At 58.8% G+C, this 21,681-nt stretch overlaps 2 protein-coding genes across 3 annotated transcripts; one reads left to right on the top strand and one right to left on the bottom strand.

Moving 5' to 3' along the window:
* The first annotated feature begins 3,934 nt into the window (after positions 1-3,934).
* LOC108496906 (thyroid adenoma-associated protein homolog) lies at positions 3,935-17,638 on the top strand. Its single transcript, XM_017814063.1, has 31 exons — positions 3,935-4,057; positions 4,618-4,795; positions 5,000-5,086; positions 5,371-5,398; positions 5,735-5,883; positions 6,075-6,197; positions 6,434-6,554; positions 6,800-6,951; positions 7,468-7,552; positions 7,860-7,996; positions 8,387-8,584; positions 8,959-9,655; positions 9,752-9,904; positions 9,997-10,106; positions 10,240-10,400; positions 10,649-10,815; positions 11,088-11,273; positions 11,793-11,944; positions 12,319-12,462; positions 12,738-12,842; positions 13,035-13,235; positions 13,501-13,651; positions 13,770-14,004; positions 14,147-14,386; positions 14,516-14,741; positions 14,862-15,068; positions 15,251-15,489; positions 15,688-15,870; positions 16,334-16,600; positions 16,684-16,889; positions 17,003-17,638. The coding sequence occupies exons 1-31, from the start codon at positions 3,954-3,956 to the stop codon at positions 17,272-17,274; spliced, it is 5,664 nt and encodes a 1,887-aa protein (XP_017669552.1). The 5' UTR covers positions 3,935-3,953; the 3' UTR covers positions 17,275-17,638.
* Positions 17,639-17,648: 10 nt separating this feature from the next.
* LOC108496901 (somatomedin-B and thrombospondin type-1 domain-containing protein-like) lies at positions 17,649-21,658 on the bottom strand. 2 transcript variants are annotated; one of them, XM_017814059.1, is made up of 6 exons: positions 21,093-21,658; positions 20,155-20,337; positions 19,946-20,036; positions 19,251-19,424; positions 18,785-18,905; positions 17,649-18,690 (listed from the first exon to the last, which is right to left on the bottom strand). In XM_017814059.1, exons 1-5 carry the CDS (start codon positions 21,625-21,627, stop codon positions 18,800-18,802), a joined length of 1,089 nt encoding a protein of 362 aa, XP_017669548.1. In that variant the 5' UTR covers positions 21,628-21,658; the 3' UTR covers positions 17,649-18,690; positions 18,785-18,799. The 2 variants fall into 2 exon arrangements, with proteins under 2 accessions (XP_017669548.1, XP_017669547.1); XM_017814058.1 differs by having other exon boundaries at positions 19,251-19,381.
* Positions 21,659-21,681: the final 23 nt, after the last annotated feature.

The following is a 21,681-nucleotide window of genomic DNA, read 5'->3' as shown; positions in this document are numbered from 1 at the left end:
CCTGTGCTGGGAAAACAGGCAACCTGGGCTGAGGGGGTTTGTTCTGCCTGCACTAGCTCCGTAGTGGGGTCTCACAAGGAAAAGGACAGCTTATATGGCTTTTTAAATGGACTGCAAAACCATCCAGAACTGCTGCTTTGTGTTGGCATTTCAAGTGACTGTCATTCTCGCAGCTGAGTTTTTATTTCATACACACGCACACTTTTCCTCCTTCTGACCCAGCTGCTTTATGACTGAAGCCACCCTAAATATATATATAGAGAGATATAATCCCTTTGGAAAGAAAACCGTAAACCCCCCTGTGAATAAAATAAATTCTAACTAATCTTGGCAGCTTTGTGAAGGGTTAGTGTGGATCTAAGATTTAGCTAATCCCACAAAAATGACTGGAGAAGGAAATCTGATTTCTCCATCTCGGGTGTAGATTTGAGGTGGTTATGATCTCCATTGTGCTGCAGCCTCCGATCCAAGGAAGGGGGAGGATAGCTGTTCCCAGCCCGGAAATGGACCAGAGGATTAACTCCTTAAAAGAAGCAAATTATCCCTTTCTCTGGCCAAATGAAAGCTTTCCCATCAAAAGAGAGCTGTCATATCACACAATATGAGAGAGGAGAGAGTTCAGCTTAATAAAAAATCATTTTTTAATGACAGCACAGCCTTTGGCTGTACCAGAACTCTCTGTGAAAGTTGATTTATTTTCTGCTGAAAGCAGAGAAATTGTGTTTTCCCTCCTTCCCTTTTCCCCCAGCTCTGCTGCACTAATCACTCTGATAATGCAGATGCTTTGCATGTATCCAACATACTCTCTGTAAGGATTCAAAGCCCTTATTAAATTAGATTACTGGCAGCTCACAGCAGTTCTGCACCATAGCTTAGTGGCATGTAACCACCTCCTGCACAGCTGAGCCGTGCTCCGTGTCGGGAAGGGAAGAGGAGGACTGATGCTGCTGTCTCCATGTGCTCTCAGGCAGGCAGTGAAGTCCTGTGGTCAGTGAGCCCAGAGCAGCCAGGACAGCTGTCTGGGGCAGCCAGGCTTCCCCAAAACCAGTTCAATTCCCAGGTCCTGTCTAGCCAGAGAAATTGGGCTGAGGCTGCAGCCAGGAACAGCGACTCAGGACAGGAGGGGACACTTTACAAGGGCAAACAGCAAGGCCTGGCAGAAACAAGTAGCTGGGAATAAAATGAAGAAGGTGTGATTGAGCTCAGGTTGCTTAGGAAAGTTTAAACCAAGTTCTCTTGCCATCAGTGTGGCTTAAGCCAAGGTGAGTAGCCAGGCCTCAGGAGCTCACATGGGGAGTGCTCTCCCACTCGGTGTTTCCTTGCAGGGGAGAGAAGTTACCAGTCTCTCTCACGGCACACCGAGGACACAAACAGGTGGGTGCTCTGAAACCACTGCACATCAAACCACAGCAATGGCTCTGGCATCATGCAAAGCTGATAGCCAGTTCCCAGGAGAACCCCCTCTCAATCCCCCTTCTTTTCTCCTTGGCCCTGCTCACTGCCTGCCCTTCCTCACCTTGGAGGTATCCCAGTTCTGGGAAGAGATGCCCTGTGGCTATTCTACCTGTGACTCACTTAAAACCAAACCATTATCTGTAATTCCATCCCTGTATTTGCCTCTCCTTCAGCTGTTCCAATGACACAACATGGATTATAACCATGATCTGTGAATCTTTACATGTTTGCTGCAGGTTTGAGAGGAAGACGCCCTTGTAGCTGCCCAGTCTGGATATGTTCACTGCTGGCCTGCCAAGGTGTCAGCGCTCCAGAGAGACACTGGGGATGTGATCCCCTAACACCAGGGACCATTGCAAGCTGCTCCCAGCTTTAATTCATGTCCAAACACTGGCACAGAATGCGGATGTGGGGCCAGGTCCTGCTCCCCACACCATGCCGGTCCAGAAGGACTGTAGGGCTGGTGAGCTGGGACATGCCATGGCAGGTGCAGGATCCCACAATTTCTGCTCTTGGCTGTAATAATCATAAGCCTGAAGCGGATTAATTCTCCTTCCCCATCCTTAACAAAGGACCCCTTTCCCTGGGCTCCCTGGCCTGGCCCTGCCTTCCCACAGCACACACATTTAGCCTATTAGGATCTCCACTGATTGCTTTCTTTCATTCCTCTCGTACCTTTCACTTCAGAAAATGGACTGGTAATACTTCTTTTATCAAAGAATTATGGGATTTAGGATCCAGATCTTACAAAGAGACTTTTGATAGCTGCTGGTAATCAAATCCCAATCGGCAGACACTTCTCTGCACCCTGTTACCGGAGAGGAATAAAGGAAAGGGATTTTTGATGTTCTGTTTACTGAGCCTCTGGGAGATAGGATCGCTGGGCTATTTCATATTAGAAAAGGAAAGGAAAATAAAACAAGCAAGAGAAAAAATGCAGACAAGAGAGGACAATATAGATATAGATAAAAAGAAAAGAAACAGGCTCTTATCATTTTCTTATTGGTTAAGGAGATTCCAAAGCCATTATAGAGGATTAGCAAAAAGGTTAATCTGCTTTAGCTGTTCACTTGTCAAAAGTGAATTTATAGGGTTTGAAAATCCTTCCTATGGTGAAACAAGAAAAAATTCCCCTTTTCCCTCCCTTGCCTCTCCTTTCTGCAGGTAGCACAAGGGAACGGGAACAGGAGCATTGGTAACCCCACAACATAGGAGCACCCTCCTCTGCCTTGCCTCTGCCTGGGTGCTGGCACCTGTGGGAACTCTGGTTTGGCAGTGCTTCTCCCCATTCCATCATCACCTCCGTGGGGTGGCCATGGTGCTCAGAGAACAATCAGGTCTGAGGGATGTGACCTCCTCGACCTTACCTGGGACAAATCCTGGGCTGTTTCACTGACCCCCTGGCTGGATTTGGGCTTCCAGACTGGTTTCTACAGCAGAACAGAGATGGATGTTTCTGACAAATGTTGCCAAAAACTACAGGCTGGGTGCTCTCCATCCCTAAGTGCAGTTCTTGAGCAGGGAGCCACATCTCAGCATCCTCCTGGCCACCCAGTGCAGCCACAGGTGCATCCCAGCCAGTTTTCCTGGGCTATCTGACACTGGCTCATTCAGTGGCATCAGCAGCCAATGCCCATTACTCACACCAGTGCCACTGTGAGAAACAACACAGGATAAGAACAAGCCTTCAAAGTCAAAACCAAGAAGCACTTTCTGGATAGCTGAAATTCAGTGGAATGCATTAGTCAGGTACTAAAACTATGATTAACAAAACTGCAGAAATAATGGAGTCATGGAATGGTTTGGTTTGCAAGGTACCTTTAAAGGTCACCTTAAAATTGTGCCTATTAAAATAGTTCAACCCTGTGCCAACTGATAAAAAGAATAAAATAATTTGGATTAGATGATAATTAACATCTAGTGTTATAATAAATCTGTTTCTCTCTCTCCAAAGGCCATTTCATCCCCCAGGAAGAAGTGGAGTCTCTCCACTGGGTGTTGGTGTTATTAGTGATGCTGCTGGTAGGGATGCTGGATACCAGAGAGGGTACCCATGGGGTAGCAGGAGGACTGTGGGGTACCAAACCTCCTCTTCTGCAAAGAACCGCGATGGAACGAGACAACTATTTCACCCTGACGCATTCCAGGCGGCATTTCAGAGATCTCACACCACCTCACATTGACCAAATCCCTCCGTGCTCGGCAGGCAGCACCGCGTCCCTGTTTTTCAGCCATTCTGGGGTCTCTCGCTTTTAACTGACTGTGGAAACAGTTTGGGATGATGGTGATGCTTTTCAACCCCTGGCACGCAGCTGGCGGTGGATCCAAGGATTCGGCTTCGCGCGCATCCCTCCTCCCGAGCGGCGCTCCCGGGAGCCCCGCGGTGCCCGGCGGAGCCCGGCGGGCCGGGGGACAGCGCTAGGGGGGGCCGCTGAGCCCGGCGGAGCCCGCCCGAGCTCCAGAGAGCTCTATGGTCTGTGGTGCCGGCGCTCCCGGCCATGGGAGCGGAGCGGGAGGCGCGGGCCTGCGCCGCCTTCTACGGGACGCTGGGCATCGCCCCGGCCGTGCTGTCCTGCCTGCGCTGCCTGCGCCAATTCGCGGGGTAAGACCGCGGGCCCCGGGGAGGGAGCTCCCGGTATCCCCCCGCTTGCGGGTCCGTCGGGGAACCCCCGGTGTGGAGCCCCCGCATCGCCCGGCGCGGATCTCGGCATCCCCCCGAGCATCCCCCCGGCGCGGGCCGGCAGGGAGGGAGTGTGAGAGGGTCGGTACCCAGCACGGGGTTCGAGCTACCCCCACGTGTCCCCAGTCCCTTCCAGCCTGCTCTGTAGCAGCAGGGCAGCAGTCTTTAGGATTTTTCATGTCCTTCTGCACCGCCCGCCCCGCCCCACAAAGGGTTTGCAGGCTCTAACCTTTGAGGAGTTCGTGTCGTTTCCCCCACGCGATCCCCCCTTCCCCCCAGTGCAATGCTGAGTGCAGTTGGAAGAGAGGAGCCTCGCAAGATGGGCCACTCCAACCCTGACACCTAACAAACTGGGGCACCCCGACCCCAATCCACATTGCACTGGAACATTCCCACCCCAGACCCAACTGAGCCAGGGTATTCCCCCCACTACAACCTCCACCGGGCAGGGGTATCCTCACCCCATGCCTGTGCTGTTCCAGGAGTACTGCCAAGAGATGCAAAGAGAAGCACCTGGAGGAGGCTCTGCTGCTGACACGGGTGCTGAGCGAGGGTCTGCAGGCGCTGGGTGAGGCAGAGGCACGACCCCTGCTCCGCTGCATCCTGGCTTTCCAGATGGAGGCAACCAGCAGCTCCAGCTCCTTCCAGAAACTGGAACAGGTCTGTAACGCAACCAGCTGGGCTGTGACTTCAGACCAACTGTTGGCCATAAGTGCAAGGTCTCGCCCCGCTCTGCCTGGCCCTGGCACGCTCTGGAGCAGAGCATCCTTACTGGAGACGCTGCAGGCTCTCCTGGTAGCACTCTGCAGCTGGTGTCTCTGGGGGGTCTGGGCACAGTGGCTGACTCAGGGTGTCTCCCAGCAGATGGTGACCCAGCTGGCAGTGGGAAAGGAAGCTCTCCTGGCCCAGGAGGTGGGCACGCTGCTGGCCAGCCTGGCACTGCAGGGAGAGGTGAGAGAACCCGAGCTGTGCGGTGGCACTGACTTTCATGGGGGTTTGGGTGGAGACTGTGTGTGACAGGGACCTCCTGGTTGGGGTTGCTTGGGGTCCTTCACTTCACTTCCCACCATTCCGGGGATTTGCCCTTGGTTGCAGCTGGCAACATGTGGCTGCCCATCACACCAGCCCTCTGCTCATCCCTGGGGCAGCTTCTGGCACAGGCAGGACCCTCCTGTCCAAGGCACTGAGCCCCAGCATGTCATCAGGTGGGACAAGCTGTCCTTCTGCCCCTACAGGTGCTGTCTCCTGGGAACCTTCAGTCAGGTCAGTCTCTGTTCCTTCCCCTCTGGGGGCTTCTCCAGCCCACACCACCAGTGCACGGGACATCCCCTGCCCACCCAGACTGGGTCCTCTGCACTCATGGGAGGGGGAGCGGGGATCAGTCACATCTGTGGGATCTCTGCAGAGGTCCCAACAGCACAAAATGCTCTGCCCACCCACCTGGGACAGCTGAAAACCAGGCAAGCCAAAGCATCTCCAGCATCCCAGCCCCGTTCCCACCTCACTTACCAGCACCACAGCCCTTGGCTGAGCTGGGGGAGCAGGGCTGGCTGTGAGCACAGTGCTGGGATGGCACTGATGGTGTCTCCTTGCCCGCAGTGTGCATGTTCCTGGAGGAGAGCAGCCTGGGACGGCAGCACTGGCGGGAGAACCTGGCCCTGCTGCTGCAGCGCCTGGCCAGCACCCTGCACTGGGTGCTGCAGAGCCAGCCCGCGCCCGGCAGCACCTGGGGCTACCTGGGCATCAAGGTAAGAGCTGGATTTCGGAGCAGGAGAAGGATCAGTACTGCAAGGACTGGCTGGGCACTGGCAGCAGTGTCCAGGAGTGGTGTAACACATCGAGCCGCTTTAAATGGCCATTCCTGGGACATCACTGCTTTTTTGGAGGTGAGGGATACTGATGGCCATCCCTGTGGCACCCATCCCTCCTGCTCCTCCAGGCCTGCCTCCAGCTCTTCCAGGCGCTGCCAAAGGATGTGGCCCCCCTGGTGTGGAGCGCAATGGGGAAGAGTGAGACCCTGCAGAGCCTCTTGGGACTGCTGCTGGAGGTGGCCTGGGGGAAGGTGAGTAAGGCTCTGAGAGGGATAGGGCTGCCTGTCCCAAGAAGCAGAGCAATGCCATGCTTCCTAGGCGCTTTCCCTGTTCTCCTCCCCAAGGGAAGCCTGCAGAGGCAGCCCAGTGTCTGGCATGTCTGAGGGACCCTGTGTAGCTGCCTGCAGGGGCATGGAGGAGGCAGTTAAATGGGGTTTGGTTTTAAATGGTGTTTTGAGTTGTGCCTTTGCCTCCCCTGCGAGTCCAGGCCCCGAACAAGGACACGAGGCTGCTGGCAGGCACAGCCCTGAGCATGCTGGTGAACACGGCCCCACAGCCCCAGCGTGGGGCCAGCGCCACGCTGACCCTGTTCCAGCTCCCCAGCCAAGGTGGGTGCTCCATCCCGAGCTGGGAATGGCCTCTGGCAACGGGTGACAAGAGTGTTTGGGTGTAAGGGGACAGAGGCTGGTGCCAAGCCAGACTCTGCTGCTGTGTCTGTCTCTCGGGGTCTGGGAGTCCCAGCTGCCTCTGGCCATCTCCCATGGCCACTCTGGGATGAGCCAGGGTGGTTGCTCTCAGAGCAGCATTTGGCTTTGCCACCTTCCTGCCATCCAATGCAGCCATTTTCCATCAGGCACTGGGGAGCTGAAGTTTGGGGAGCTAGCGGTGGAGGTCCCCCCTGTACTGGAACCAGATGGGATAGAGAAGCTGGTGCTCACCAGAGGTTTGCTGACATGCTGCAAGACAGACATCCTCAGCTGCCAGCTGGAGGGCTTCCCTCACAAGGTAGGAGAGCTCAAACCCAGCAGCCAGGGCTCGAGAGAGCCCTTGGAGAGAGCTGGCAGCCTCTGACAGGGGCTGTGGATCCCTGGGAGATGCAGCCAGGCTGCACCACTCCACACCAGCAGCTCTGTGCATCCCATTGAGCACAGTGAGTTAGCCAGGAACTTGCTTTTTCCAAAGACATCTGAGCAGGGATTTCCCTCTCCTGAGGGGCTGAGAAGCCAAGCAGTGCCAAAAGTAGCCCCTGCACAAGCAAAGCTGGGTTTCACCCCATGGTCCCACAGGATCCACCCAGAGCTGCCCCTGTGGAGCACAGCCTCCAGCCCTGCCCATCTCCAGCCTCTCCCAAGTTCTCAGGAGCTGAGGACTTTCAGACAGGGAGTGAAAGTGAGCAATAAGCTACTGAAAGAGCAGGAGAACCAGGCAGCATTCTCCTTGCCTGTCTCACAGCGGGGTTTTCTCACCCTGGAAAGCCTGTGCCTGCACCTGCCTATTCCCTGAGCCACTGTGCTCCCACAGGCCTGTCTGCTGCTGGACATGGTCTTTCCTGCTGTGTGTGCCCTCACCAAGGAGCAGAAGGACTGCCACTACTACTGCTTTCAAGGTAGGAAGTGAACCTCCCTGCCACAGTGGGGAGGTTTGAAAGGTTCCCTGTGCTTGTGGTGCATAGAGCTCCCATGTGCTTCATCTTCTCCCTGGGAAGATGCTTTTCTGGATCTTGGTAGCTGGTTTGGAAACTGCTATTAATTTCTGCTCCAGCCCCAAGGACACTAACCCTCTGGGGCTCTCATGTACCTAACGGAGGAACTGCTGCCACTGCACACGGAGTCCTTAAGCCCCCACCCCATTGCCGGCTCTGCTGCAGGCGAGTCTGGGGGCAGGGGCTGCAGCAGAGCTCTCTGCTTTGGCAGCCTGTGCCCTGTGGCTGCAGCGCCTGCGGGAGAGCCTTCCTGCCATCTGGCACCTGATGGAGACCCCCATCCTGGCCCAGGACACCGAGCTGCTCCAGCAGGTCACGCAGCTGCTGTGGGACAATGCTGAGACTCCGGTAAGGCCAGGGTGCCAAAGGGCCATACCATGGCAGCCAGGAACAGCCCTTCCTTCAGCCCCAGCCCATAGCCACCCCTGCCTGTTTCAGCTGAATACACCCGCTGGCCTGTGGCTGCCAGGGCAGGGGCACCCACTCTGCTGAGGGCGTGGCACTTGTCACTCACAAGGCTCTGCAGGGCCATGTCCCAGTGTTTCACCCGCCCTAGGGCAGCACCCACCAGCACAGTCCCAGCCTGTCCACACTGCTGGCTCATTGCCTGCCATGCCCATATCCCCAGCTCCTAATCCCAGGGTTACCAGCCAGTACTGAAAGTCCACAGCCACAGAAAATCAAGACAGGAGAGGGAGCCCACCTTAACCCCTCCTGTTTCCTGTCGTTCTCCTGCAGGTGGAAGGGGTGTCTGAGTTCATCCACAGCTCCTTCCGACTGCTCCTCGAGATCTACCACCTTGAGTGCCAGCACTTCCAGGATCAGGAGAGATCCCTCTACCGACAGATGCTGCAGAGGGTGGTTTCAATGCCATGGCAGATTAAAGCAAGATATGTGCCCCTGTGTGCCATCATCCCCTACATGGGCAGCCAGCAGGTAGGGAAGGTGGGGGAACAGGGAGGCTTGGTCACAGCTGGCACTGCTGCCAGGGAGGCACAGCCTCTGTCCATTGCCTGTCACCTTCTACCCAGCTCGGCCATGTGAGCAGGCAGCCTTCCCACCCAGGGGGGCTGTTTTATCATCACCCAAGACATGATATCCCTTGGGTAGTGAGCTACAGCAGTGCATCCCTGGAGAGTGCCAGTGGGAAGGGAAGCTTTGCCTGTTGGTGCCCACCTAAAGCTGACCAAAAGCAGCTTGAGGTGGTCAGTGCCAGGGCTGACTGCAGTGTAGTCTGTACCCAGATCTGTCGCTGCCACATGCAGCTCTCAATCTGACAGGGAGATGAGGGTCACCTGCCTTTCTCCCAGGTGCTGGATGCCTACCCGGACCTCCCGCAGCACCTCCTGAGCTGCCTCTCCACCAACCACCTGTGTCCTGCCGCTGCCGAGGTCTACAAAGTGCTGGTGCGGCAGCAGCTCAGCGAGTGGCAGGAGGGGCAGCAGGGCACAGAGGCGGCTCTGGCAGAGCGCTGGGCACAGTGCTGGCTACCCCTGCTCTCCCAGGCCCTCTGCTCCCCCTTGCCCATCCTGCAGAGCAACGCTGCCAACCACCTCCTCACCTGGACCCTCCGGCAGCTCCCGGCCACCCAGGCGCCGCTGGCCATCCAGTTTGGCGGCCAGGACACGGCATCACTCCGGGCTTGGGTCTCGCTGCTGAAGGCACAGAAGAGTGTGGCAGGGGCCCTGCCGCTGCGGGATGAGGCTCTGGAGCGGCTCTCCTGCTGCCTGGGCGCCCGCGAGGAGGGCATTCGGCTGGCAGCACTGGGCCTCCTCTGCTGCAGCCCCAGCACCAACCAGCCCCTCTCAAGCACTGAGATGCAGCTGCTGCGGGAGTTCCTGCCCCTCAACCTCAACTGCGACTCCTCCTCATTCCGGCAGCTGCTGCAGGCAGCGGTGAGGAAGGCGCTGGTCCGGCTGCGGGACAGCTCACTGGCACAGCTGCGGGGGAAGGTGCCGCGAGGCACCGAGCCAGGCCAGGGAGCTGGGCAGCTCAACCAGGCAGTAGGTGAGGCAGCCACCCAGCACCTCCACCACAGCCCCAGGGGATCCACAGGTGGGTGCCCAGCCCAGCATCCCTCACTGCCGTGTTCTCTGCCTGCAGCCTTCGTGGAGTGGCTGCTGCAGCTCAGCATCGCCTCACTCAGTCCAGGCTCCAACTACCAGAGGAAGAAGACGGCTTTGCTCCTCCTGGCTGCTGTTTTGGAGACCTGCACAGACACCTGGAGCCCCAACAGGAAAAAAGGCCAGCCCCCACGTGAGTATGGGAAACCTACCTGGAGTATCACCCCTGGGCTGCAGGGGTGATCCCTGACAATCCCATCCCACTGCCCCATGTCCCCATCACAGGGACCATGGCCACACTGCTGAGCTACGCCAAGCAGAGAGGCTGCTGGGACTTCTTCTCCCAGCCCAATTTGTTGGCACTGCTGAGCTGCTTGCAGGACAGCACTAATGAGGTGAGCCTCCTAAAGACAAGGAGAGGTTGTAAAGATGCCTGCCTTGGCCTCGAGCAGGCTCAGAGGGGAAACCAACCATGCTTCCCCTCCTCCCATGTCTCACTTTCCCCCCACGTCTTCTCTATCCTGGCAGATCAGAGACTTGGCCTCGGAGCTGCTTGTCCGCTACTTCCCTGCTACATTCCCTGAGCCCATCGCCCTGGAACTCTTCCAGTTGGCCCAGGACACCCTGGGCAGCCCCCGAGTGCAGGAGGCTGAAGCTGGAGCCGTGCTGATGAAGACCATCCTGCAGAAGTACGAGCTCCTGGCCCCTCCCTCCCTCTCCCTGTGGTGGCACAGGAGCCCCGAGAGTGCACTGGCAGCACTTTTGCCTCACTAGTTTGCGTTTATATCTCAGGGCAGCAATGGCTGGCGTTTGCGACAGCCTTGCAGTGGGGAGGGTTGGGGCACAGGAGCCTGCACCAGAGAAGGAAGGAACCTCATGGCACAAAATGAGCAGGAAACTCCCCGGTCCTCACAGCAGTGTCTGCCTCTTGCCCCAGGTCGGACAGTGGCACCATGAAGAGCCTGGCCCTGGAGGCCGAAGCAGCCCTGGCGCTGCCCAACCGAGGGCTGTGCTTCGCCCAGCACCTTCTCCACCTGCTGCAAGCCCAGTACACAGTGGCACGTCAGGACCTGCTGCGGGCAGCGGCCACCGCACCCATGCACGGTATGGCCCAGCCTAGCAGGGCAGGGAGCAGCTCCTGCAGCAGCTCCCCAGAAACTAGAGGAGGCAGGAATTGCACAGGCAGGACTGAGGCCACATGTGCTGGTGCCACATCCTTGCCTCAGTTTCCCTGTATTGCCACTCCCCCTGCCCAATACGCCCCTCACCCAGGGCCCTGTTCTTGCCCCTGCCTGTGAGCCACATCAGCCATGGGCTCAGGCAGGAGAGCCAGGGCTGTGCTGGCACCGCAGTGACCAGGGGTGGGTGTCCTGCAGGAGCCATCGCAGCCCTGCGGAGGTGCCTGCTCCAGGTGCCGGAGGTGGCCGTCTCCATGCAGGCAGCAGAGTTGGCTCAGAGCTGGCAGGAGCTCCTCACCCGCCTCGTGACCACGGTGAGAGACATCACCTCCTTCCTCCTGGGTGCTCTGCAGAGCCAGCAAGGCCCCGGCGCCAACGAGCAAGGTGAGCATGTCCCCATGGAGGGAACCAGCCCTGGGAACCACTGACACCTGAATCACAGCCATTCCTAACCCAGCAGCCCTCCAGCCTGGGTGGATGCAGTTGCTTTGGGCTCAGTGTCTCTAGCAGGGGACAGTGCTGGGGTTGGGCACAGAATGTTGGCCAGGGAGTGAAGTCCAAAGCAGGACACCTGGGAAGGATGCTCCAGCTGTTGGGAAGAGGGTCCTGGAAGCTGCAGGAGCTGGGCAGAGGATCCTGGAAGCTGCAGGAGCGTGCCTAGCTTTGAGTCGCTTTCTTAACTGCATGTAGAGAAGACAAAAGCCTTCCAGAAGCAGCAAGGCACGTGCAAGATGGAAGCAGCTGGAAGAGCAGTGGGCAAAGGGCAGCTGCAGCCCTGAATGGGGCACATGGCAGGGCAGGAGCCACTAGGGGCCAGACAGGGATCTGTCCCCCTGAACCCCAGCAGCACCCCCTCCTGCTGACCCACACCACCCTGCTCAGACAAGGCTTTCCCTTTTGCAGCTGCTGCCCCATCATTTGCAGAGATGGGGAATGCCATCGGCTCCCTCATCATGCTGGGGAAGGACCAGGGGCAGGAGGAAGAGGGGGGGGACTCAATCCTCCTGTCAGAGGAGCACAGCCTGATCCTGACATGCTGCTGGGTGTCAGTGAAGGTAGGGATCCCTCCTCATGGTAGTGGGAGAGGGGCAGCCTGGCATGGTGCTCACCATCCCACCCACCCCAGCTGCTCTTCACCTCTCCTTGGGGCATTCACCCTTGCTGGGGAATCTGTCCTTACCTCAGAGCTCTCACACACATCCTCACCCCTTCCAGGGAAGATGAAATCACCAGCCTTCCCAAAAGCATCTCCCCTCCCTGCCTGTGCTTATGAAGCTCAGCTGGTTCCCAGACACTGACAGCCCCCAGTTGTGGCAGAGCTGGGCTTCCCAGGTTGCAGCCCTGCAGCTGCCCATCCCAGCTCCTTTCTGACAGCCTCACAGCTTATCCTCCTCTATGCCAGTCTTGCTGACCTTCCTCTTCTTCCCAGGAGATTGGGCTGCTCCTGGGGGGCCTGGCTGAGCTGCTGCTGGCCCCAGCACTACCTGCTGATTTGGGCCCTCTGCTGCCACTCCCCACCCTGCAGATGGCCACCAGGGTGTTCCAGGAAATCCTGCTGCGGTGCCGGCACTGGGTAAGAGCATGTCCTGACCTCTTGCCTGCCCCTTCAGCTCTGTCCCTGGTCTGGCCTCACTGGTGTGGAGGGAGAGCGAGTGGAGCAGGGCAGAGTCTGCTCCAGGGCAGGACGTGGGGACAGCTGGAAGCCCGTGGCTGGGATCCCCTGTCATATCCCCACACCATCATGTCTGCTTGCTTTCTCCTTCCCCTTTGCAAAGAGGTTTTTGGGGCTGTGAGGGGCTGGTGGGTGCAGCCTTTGGGGTGCAGGGCCCTGACGCTGCTGTGCCCCAGGGAGCAGTGGAGGGCTGCAGCATGGGCTTCACCAAGTTCTGTGCTGCTCTGCTGAACCACCCGGATGCGGAGCTGCAGGCCATCCCCCGGGCCATGCTGGAGCAGGTACTGTGCTCGTTGTGCTCCTTGATTCCCCCATGCCCCAGGGAGCCCCGGGGTTGTTTCCCTGTGTCCTCACTCCCTGGGGCAAGCACCCTTCTGGCAGCCAAGATGCTGGTGCTGGGCACTGCAGGGCAGCTGCAGGCTCCATGCAGCGGGTTTCCAGCCATATCTCAGTGGGTTTTGTTTCTCTGCCAGGGCTTGGAGGCGCTGAGCGGACCCCGCAGCAGCTCGATCACGCGCCGTGCCGCCGGCTTCCCCATGCTCTTCCTCTGCATCGTCAGCGGGGAGGCCCCGGCGCAGGCACGGCCGCTGCTGACCCGCTGCATCCAGACACTGCTGGCCTTGGCCACCACGGCACTGCCACAGGACTGGGACCAGACCCTCGACCTCCCACAGGTGGGTGTGGGGCTCCTGGCTGCTGGAGCCTGTTGGGGACAGGGTGATCTGCACAGGGTCCCCTGAAGGGAGCCGCACTGGGTATCCAGTGCTGGTGTGGAGACCTTAGAGTGAGCAAAAACCCAAAGTCCTGACTGTGCTGCCCAGCCCAGCAGCCCAAGAGCTGCTGGCCCCTTGGCTCCCATCTTTTCCCACCATCTTTTCTTCCTGTGGAAGCACGAACGCCCTCCCTGCCCAGTGATGCTGATCCCTGCACTCTCCCCAGGTGTGTGCCCTCCACGTGCTGCAGACGCTGGTGCGTGGCACGGGGCTGGGTGGGGCAGTGCTGTGCCACGCCACACCCATGATGGCCCTGGCGCTGCGGGGCCTGGGCTCGCCGTGCTGGGCCATGAGGAACGCGGCCATCCAGCTCTTCAGTGAGTACTGACAGGGAGAGATCCCCACACCTCCGGGGTTCGGAGCCTGGCTGGGGTGAAGTGCAGGGGGTCGGGCAGGGTTGGATGGGACTTGACGCTGCATTCTGTGTCCCTGCAGGCGCCCTGACGTCCCGGCTGCTGGGGCAGCCGCGGAGCCACGGGGAGGGCTGCCCGGCGGAGGGGGTGAGCCTGCCCGCCTTCCTCGGGCAGCACCCAAAGCTGGGTGCTGTGCTGCTGGATGAGCTCAGGGTGGCCACAACGCCCATGCCAGGGGGGCCCCGTCTGCACCCCGCGCTCCACGCCATCCTCACCCTCCTGGCCCAGCTGCATCCTGGTGCTGACGGTTCCGGCAGGTGGGGGGGCAGTGGGGATCCTCTGCCTCAGCCAAGGACTCCTACAGTGGGAGGGGGTCCTGTGGTGCTGGTGGTGGCCCTGGCTCTCAGGGGGTTTTGCTCTGACTAGAGCATCACAACACGGTGCCTTTTTGCTCCACAGCTCCTCTGCTTCCTTCCTGGGGCCACTGCTGGGACTGGCAGAGAGCCCCATCTACGCCGTGCGAGCGATGGCTGCCAAGGCCCTGGTGCCCGTTGTCCCACCACCCCGGCGCCGTGGGCTCCTCCTGCAGCTCGCCCGGCAGCTCCCCACGGCACCCGGACGGATCCGCTCGCACAATGCTGTCCATGGGCACCTGCTGCAGATGCGGGCGCTGCTGGCCTCTGCCACGGGCACCAGGGGGTGAGTGGTACCAGGCTATCCCCCCACCTGCAACCCCTGTGGTCACTGCGTGCCAAGACACAGCTTTTTGGCCACAGAAGGGCGGCCAGCCGGGCGTTGTGCCCATGGTAAGGCCGTGTCTCCCTGCAGGCTGTCGGCCGAGGCGCTGCGCCCCGTGGCTCTGCAGCTGGAGGCGCGGGGCTGGCTGCTCACCCCTGCCCAGCGCTGCCCGCTCGTCCGCGCCGCCTTCCTCCAGGTCCTCGCCCTCCTCCCTGCATCCTTCAGCCCTGGCTTCACCCAGCACATCTGTGATTCCATCAGCACTGAGCTGGGCAGCTTTCTGCCGGGGGGAAAGCCAGGCCGTGCTGAGCCACAGGTACTGCTGCCTGCCGGGAAAATCATGGCCATGGCCGGACTGGCAGTGGGCCTGGGCGGGGCACAAGGACCGCTCGCTCGAGGCTGAGCACTGGGAGAGGAATCCTGTTTTTTTCTGCAGGTTGGCTTGGCCGTTCTCCACCAAACCATGGCCCACTTCATGTGCAGCGAGGCAGCTCAGCTGGCAGACAGCGAGCGGATTGCTGCTGTCTGCTCCCTTGTCCAGCAGCCCAATCCTGATGTCCAGCTTGCCATCCTGAGCTGGGTGGTCGCCAGGGAGGGAGGAACATGCAAGGAGCTGGAGAAGGCTCTCAGGCTGACACTGCTGGTATGACAAGGCTCAAAAAGTCACCAAGTAAAGCAGGGGGTCCCCAGCGCACCACACGGATGGGATCCCTGAGAAGCAGTGTTCCCCAGGCTGAGGGTGTGTGGGTGTGGGGCACTTGCCTGGTTGACACCCTGCAGTGCTGGGACCACTAACCATGTACCTTCTTTCCCGTTGTCAACTAGGAGAGCTTGCGGTCGGTGCTGCGAGAGAGAAGGGACAAAGAGTTCCTGAGATTGTACCTTGAGGCTTTGCTGCATCTTTACAGAGATCCCTCATCGTGGTCTCAGGAAGCTTCCCACAGACTCCAGGGCTCCTGGGCAGCATGCCTGGAGATGCTTCTGCACATGGTGGAGGCTGCGCGTCCTGGCCCCGACCTCCTCTTCCAGGCACTGTGTGCTGCCAGCCTGCTGCTCGCCCACTGGTAGGTCCCTGCTGCTGCCAGGGAGCTGCCCAACTCACCCAGCAGATTCTTAGTCCTTGCTGGAAACAGAGCCATGATTCTGTAAATCACAGCTTTGCACCTGGGTCCTGTGATCTCAGCGCCGCTGGTGGACTTTGGTCCCCGTGACGGAGCGGGAAGGTGTGCCTGAATCCCCTCTCCTTCCCTGGCCTCTGGCAGGTTCGGGGACGAGGACGGCCCGCTGGTGGAGCGCTGGTGCGCGGTGCTGGAGGACTGCTGCCGGCCTGCTTCGTGCGAGGTGCTGCGGCTGGCGGCCGCCCGCTCCCTGCAGACGGCGGGGGCCGCTGTGGTGCGGCGATCCCTGCGAGCTGCCCGGCCCTCGCTCGTCCCCGTGGCTTTGCGGTAGGTCCCCGAGCCCATCCCCGGGGACGGCTGCACTTACAGGAGCTGCCCCGTGGCCGCAGCACGTTCCCAGCAGCACTGCTCCCTGCAGCCCCAGCGTGCTGCAGGTTAATCGACTGCAGAAGGTGTCCCCTGCAAAAAACTCATTGAAGAAAACCCCTCTCGTTCAAAAATCACTGGCACCCAAGAGCTTGCAGCCTACAAAAAAATGCCTGGTTGGCATTTTAATAGAAGTAGCCAGTCCCTTATGAGCAGCAGATAACACTGCTGGGTCCCTCAGTCCCAGCATGGTCCCTGCCCTCCCAAGCTGCATGTTCTTGAGTGCTGGTTGTGCCTTTCACAGTCCAGGAAAAAAGTCCTTCAGGGACTCACAGAGACTGTGAGTGCTTCCCTCCCCTCCAGGCAGGCTGCAATACTTTGTGTGCAGTGTCCTTCCCTTCTCTTCTCTCTTCCCTGTCCCCAGGCTGATAAACATGGCCATTCACCTTCTGCAAGACGAGGAGCGGGAGGTCCGGCACGAGGCCTCAGGTTTTGCCAGCCTCCTGCAGCAGAACCCCAGGGAGCCACTCCGAGACAGCTGCACCTTTGTGCAGGACAATGTGGGGCTCCAGAGCCTCCTGCAGCTCCTTCTGGGAGAATTCGGGGAGCACCCTGAGACCTTCAATTCACTGCTGCAGCATCTCCCCATCCTAGATCTCAGGAGCATTGTGGAGGAGCTGGAGGCCAACAAGTGAGCTGTGGGCTGGTATGAAGGAGTGCAGGGTACCCTGGAGCCAGCCCTTGGCTTCACTCATGCCTTGGCTTTCTCTGCAGAGCTGCCAGCCTGTACAAGGAGGATGAACCCAACGTTTTTGCAGAGCCAGCCGTCCTGGCACAGCAGCTGCTCCCTGTCCTGATGCAGCTCCTGGAGAAGGTGCCTGCTGGCAGCCCACTCCATGCCTTGGCTCTGCACTGGCTGGAAGCCACAGGCCCTGGTGTGCTGCAGGAACTGCGGTACTGCAAGCACTGCTGGAGCCAAGGTATGGCAAGTGTGGAGCCCCAGGACAAGTGAGCTGATGTCCCCATCCCCAGGCCAGCTTTTCCCTGAGAGACCCCACCATGCTCACAGCTCCTTCACCCTGTCTCTCCTCAGGGACTGGTGCCCACTGGGGGATGAAGGTGCTGGGCTGTGCCAAACTCCACACAGCCGTGGCCGTCCTGCTGGTGAGGGCCCGGCTGGTGGTACAGGTGCTGCAGGTACTGGGGGAAGGTGCCACTGCTGTGCCAGGGCTGGACTGTGGCACCCAGGAGCTGGAGCAGGAGCTGGAGCTGGTGCAGGGGCTGCTGGTGCAGCATGGGCTGGCCCCTGTGTCCAATCAGGGCAATACACCAGGAGAGCTGGGACCACCATCTGGGACTGCCTGACACCACCTGGCATGCAGTGGTGTGACACGAGACCCTGCAGTCACATCCCTCTCTTTGCTGGATGCTCTCTGGCCACCAGCCAGGCCTGTGGGTTCAGTGGTTTAACTCAGGGGAATCACACGCAGTGGGGGACACACTCACTTTGTTCCCACTGTTTTCTAACTGTCCACCTGACTCCAGTGCATCATCACCTTGGACTGTGCCCAAGGCATCCCTGCCCTTGGCTCTGGCTGGCAGGGAAGGCCCTGCACGCCAGAGCCCTCACATCCCCTTGTGCTCCTCAACTCCCACCACCTGTTTTTTTAACCAGTGTTTTTGTCCATGGCTGACCTGGGATTTCATCCCAAATAAAGAGGCCAAGAACGTTCCCAGTGTTGAAGCCTTTTAATTTCCCTGCCCAGGAGGATGGGGTGAGAGGGAGCTGTAACAGGCAGCAGGAGCCAAACACATCCTGGGGCAGCAAACAGGCAACAGCCATAGGCTGCAGCAAGGGAACCTCAAATCCTAAGCCCCCTGCTCAAGCCCCCAGCCCTACGGGCCACCCTGGCTCATGGCCATAGGTAGCTGATGGGTAGGTGACAACCCAATGCCTGGCTGAACCCTCCTCATTACATTCCACAGAGAGCTGGGCAACTGACAGTCCTCTGCAGGCACTGGGACTGCCCAGGGCCACAGTCCCCACTGTGGGGACAGAGACAATCTGTTCCTCCTGGGGATGGGTGCTGGTTGCCACCCTGCAGCCAGAGTCCCATTGGATGAGGCTGGGGCAGCTATTCCATGGGCTGCCCTCTCCTTCCCACCTCCAGATCTGGGCTGTCCCCACCTTGGGCTCCCTCCTCCCTTGGCCAGCCTGGCAAGAGCCAGCCCTGGCACAGCACATCCTCCCACCACAGGCTGTGGAACTACAGGCCAAGGCTGGACCAGGGACCCCACCAATGAGGTCAAGCTGAGTGAGGAAGGGCACCAGCACCACCCAGTTCAGCCTCACTCCCTCCAGTGGGAGCTGCTGAGCCCCACAGCTGGAACTGGACACCCTCTGGCACCATCACCCAATGTGCAGGTTTTGGGTGTCTCTGTTTAATTCCTGTCTGCAAACCACAGCACAAAGCTGAGTCACTCTGCCCAGCTCACCCAACATTCACTCCAGGGAGTGATCTCAGATGCTCCATCCTCATATTGCTTGCCAATGGCAGCTGATTGCATGGCATGATGTCATGGCTGAGCATGACATCATGTCACTGCTGCAATCATCTTCTCACTCAGATTTAACCTCTTTGTGATGTTCTTCTACCATTAATCACCACACTTCAGCATTTCCCTTATTTTTAATCTTTATAAGAAGGATTTTCTTCCCATTCTTCAACAAAGTATTTAATGGTAAACACAGGGAGTCGGATACAAGGGTGAGCAGCAAACCTGCAGAAGGATGAAATTATAAAAGACACCACATTTTTATTTCATCCCCCCACCTCCCCAGCATGGAGTGGTGCCATAGGGAGGCTCAGCTCACCTTCCCAGGGAGATCCTACACGAAGATGAGAGCGGGTGGGGAGCAGACACAACCCTCCTGCAGCCCCTCCTGTACCCATGAGCCCTGGCACCCCACCACAGAGGCAGCCACCCAAAATGTCCTGGAAGGGAAAACTGTTGAGAACTGGGGTGTGCCACAAATAATTAAATATAATTTAAAAATTATATGTAGTTTTATATTACATATAAGAATACATATTGGCAGTTGTACTAGATTATCATTGTAGGTCCCTTCCAACTGAAATATTCTATTTAAATATATTTATTTTAATACTATATATCATCAATTTATAGTCCACATTATTGATTTATCTTATAATATTATGGTATATTATGGCATATTATAATAGTAGTTTTATATATTAATGTATTAAGAACATAAAAGAAAGATGTCTGAGGGATATGGAAAGATGTTCTTTCATCTTCCCCCCAAAATTACCACCTACCTGGCTCCTTGCAGCCCATGTCCAGTGCAATGGGCACGGTGGTGGGACATGTCCCCCCAGCATTCCACACACACCTGCTTGTCCCGGTGCAGCCGGCGGCTCCAGCCTTGCCCACGGCAGGGGGGTCCCACCTGCGTCAGGCGGAAATAGCCGCAGTAGCTGGGGAGGGGAGAGCTGGGGAGAGGGGAAAGTAGAGGGGAAGAAAGAGGGGAAATGGTGGGAAAAACAAGGGGAATGGTGGTTGGAAAGTAGGGCAGAGGTTAGGGTTTTTTGATGGATCGGGGGTGTAAAGGGGATGTGGTTTTGGGGAGGCAAAGAGGCCATGGTTGGGGAGGTGAGAAGGGTATTGGCTCTGAGGGGGTGTAGAGAGGCCATGAGTTTAGGGGGTACAAAGGAGTCATGGTTTGGGGCAGCAGGATAATGGCTCTTTGAGGGTGGAGGGTGCAAAGGGGCCATAGCTTTGTATGAGGGTGCAATGGGGCTATAGGTCTGCAGGGGGACAAAGGGACTATAGCTTTAGGGGGTGCAAAGGGATCATGGTTTAAGGGGTGGGAAGGTAATGGACCTAGAGGGATGCAAGGGGCCATGGAGGTGCAATGGGGCCATACTTTTGGGTGGTGAAAAGATTAATGGCTAGGGGGTGCAAAAACGTCTTGGGTCTGAGGGTTGCAGAGGGGCTCCAACCCCACACATACCCAGAGGGCTCCTCCAGCAGTGGCAGCCCAGCTCTTCGCCAGGGATCTCTGAAGTCCCAGCTGAAGGTCTTGGGGAGTATCTTGGCTACCTCTGGCAGAAGAACAGCCGTGAGGGGCATGTGGATTATTAAAGACACCCCAGGACAGGCAGCGGGGACAGCAGCACATGGGGTCAGCCACAGGAAAGGACACCAGGCATCCCACGTTACCTTTGGCTGTCCCGCAGGTTGGGTGCTCCCCCAGGCAGCCGCGGCGCTGCTTGAGGTCAGGACAGGGCTCCCCTCCGTGCCGGGGCGGGACGGTGACCTGGCGGCTGCGGGCCCTGCTGCCGACCCCACACGGGGAGCTGCACCCACTCCATGGCCCCCAGGGCCCCACTGAGCAGCCCACAGCTGCCAGGGGAGCAGGAGGGATGGAGGAGAGGGAAAAGAGACAGAGCTTCAGCGCCATGAACAGTGGAAGAGGAGTGCAGGAGGGATGCAGCGCAGGGGAGGGGGAGAGGGGAGGAAGGACAAGGGCCAGGGTGACCCCAGCAGCCCCTCTCCCCTGACCCTCGCCAGCACAGGGACATTGTGCGCCGCTTCCGCAGGATTTTATCCCTGTGCTGCATCGCGCTGAGCTGGGACCCCGCTAATCTCCCTGGAGATTAGGAAGGGCTGACTGTTGCAATTGTCCAGGGGGCCACAGCTGGCACCTGCCTGCCCGCGTTTGGGTCTCCAGGGCGGGCCGGCTCCGCACCCCCAAGCCCACGATCCCTGTTTGGCACCCCCAGCACAGCCCTCAGTCCCTGTGTCCCTGTGCAAGGCACTGCCTGTGACAGTGGTAGGGGTGTTGCCAGGGTTTGTCCTGCTGGGTCCCACACTGACCACTCTGAGGCTTGCAATGACAGCGCCACTGTCAGCTGCAGACCAGAGGCCACCCCTGCGGGCTTTCATTGCACTGGGACCAGCCAGACATTCAGTGTGGAAAAAAGGGGAAAATTCAGATATTGTTACAAATCCAGCCCAGCCGGCACCCACAGGTGCACCCTGTTACCGCTCAAAGCAGGGGCTAACAGGTACCAGCAAACACCCACCACCCAGAGCAGCAGCCCAGGTTGGTGTCCCCAGCCCCAGGCCTGGCCAGTGCCATGCCCTGTGCCACTCACCGGCGCGGCGGCACGTGGTGTGGTAGTCCTGGCAGCAGTCCCCTGTCCTCTGGCAGTATGAGTCGCAGTAGCAGTGAGCCCGGCGGGCACTGGGGACCCAGCACACGTTGTTCCTGCCCGGGCAGCAGCGGTGCCGGCAGCTGCCCGTGGCACCCACCAGGTAGCTGGTGGCCAGCAGCCAGCCCCCCCAGAGCAGCAGGCCCTGCATAGCACCGGGACCCTGCAAGCCCAGAGGGATGGCTCTGCCCTGCACCTCCTGGATGCTGGATGAGGAGCGAGGGCTGTGCTGGTGGTGGGTTGGGATCTCCGGCCGTGCCGCACCGCCCCCAGGGCTGGGCGGGGGGACAAAGCCTGTTCCCTTCTGCTCCACTGCCCCTCGCCGTCCCACCAGAGCAAGGACTTCACACAAGTACTCAGGATTATTAATAAAGCACAGTGCATGGGACAACACAACCCTGGCGCTGCCTGGGAGCACATGTGAATGGTGCACTGCTGGCTTGGAGCTGATGCTCCCCCAGGAGCACCACCTTGGCATGCTGGGGAGCCTTGTCCCCCACCCGCAGGGCAGGAGCTGCTCGCTGCTCACTCA

This window comes from Lepidothrix coronata, unplaced genomic scaffold (assembly GCF_001604755.1).
Source record: "Lepidothrix coronata isolate B3197 unplaced genomic scaffold, Lepidothrix_coronata-1.0 Scaffold44, whole genome shotgun sequence".
NCBI lineage: Eukaryota > Metazoa > Chordata > Aves > Passeriformes > Pipridae > Lepidothrix > Lepidothrix coronata.
The sequence above is the reverse complement of the archived record's forward strand: the minus strand, read 5'-3'. Positions and strand labels throughout refer to the sequence as shown.

Excerpts from the sequence above, each read along its gene's own strand:
- LOC108496906 (XM_017814063.1), top strand. The coding sequence starts at position 3,954 with ATGGGAGCGGAGCGGGAGGCGCGGGCCTGCGCCGCCTTCTACGGGACG. Across the intron at positions 5,087-5,370 it reads GCCTGGCACTGCAGGGAGAG|GTGCTGTCTCCTGGGAACCT; the intron begins GTGAGAGAACCC and ends CTGCCCCTACAG. Across the intron at positions 13,236-13,500 it reads AGACCCTCGACCTCCCACAG|GTGTGTGCCCTCCACGTGCT; the intron begins GTGGGTGTGGGG and ends CACTCTCCCCAG.
- LOC108496901 (XM_017814058.1), bottom strand. The coding sequence starts at position 21,627 with ATGCCAAGGTGGTGCTCCTGGGGGAGCATCAGCTCCAAGCCAGCAGTG. Across the intron at positions 19,382-19,945 it reads CTGCTGGAGGAGCCCTCTGG|GTGGGACCCCCCTGCCGTGG; the intron begins GTATGTGTGGGG and ends CGCCTGACGCAG. Across the intron at positions 18,906-19,250 it reads CATGGGCTGCAAGGAGCCAG|GACATTTTGGGTGGCTGCCT; the intron begins GTAGGTGGTAAT and ends TTTCCCTTCCAG.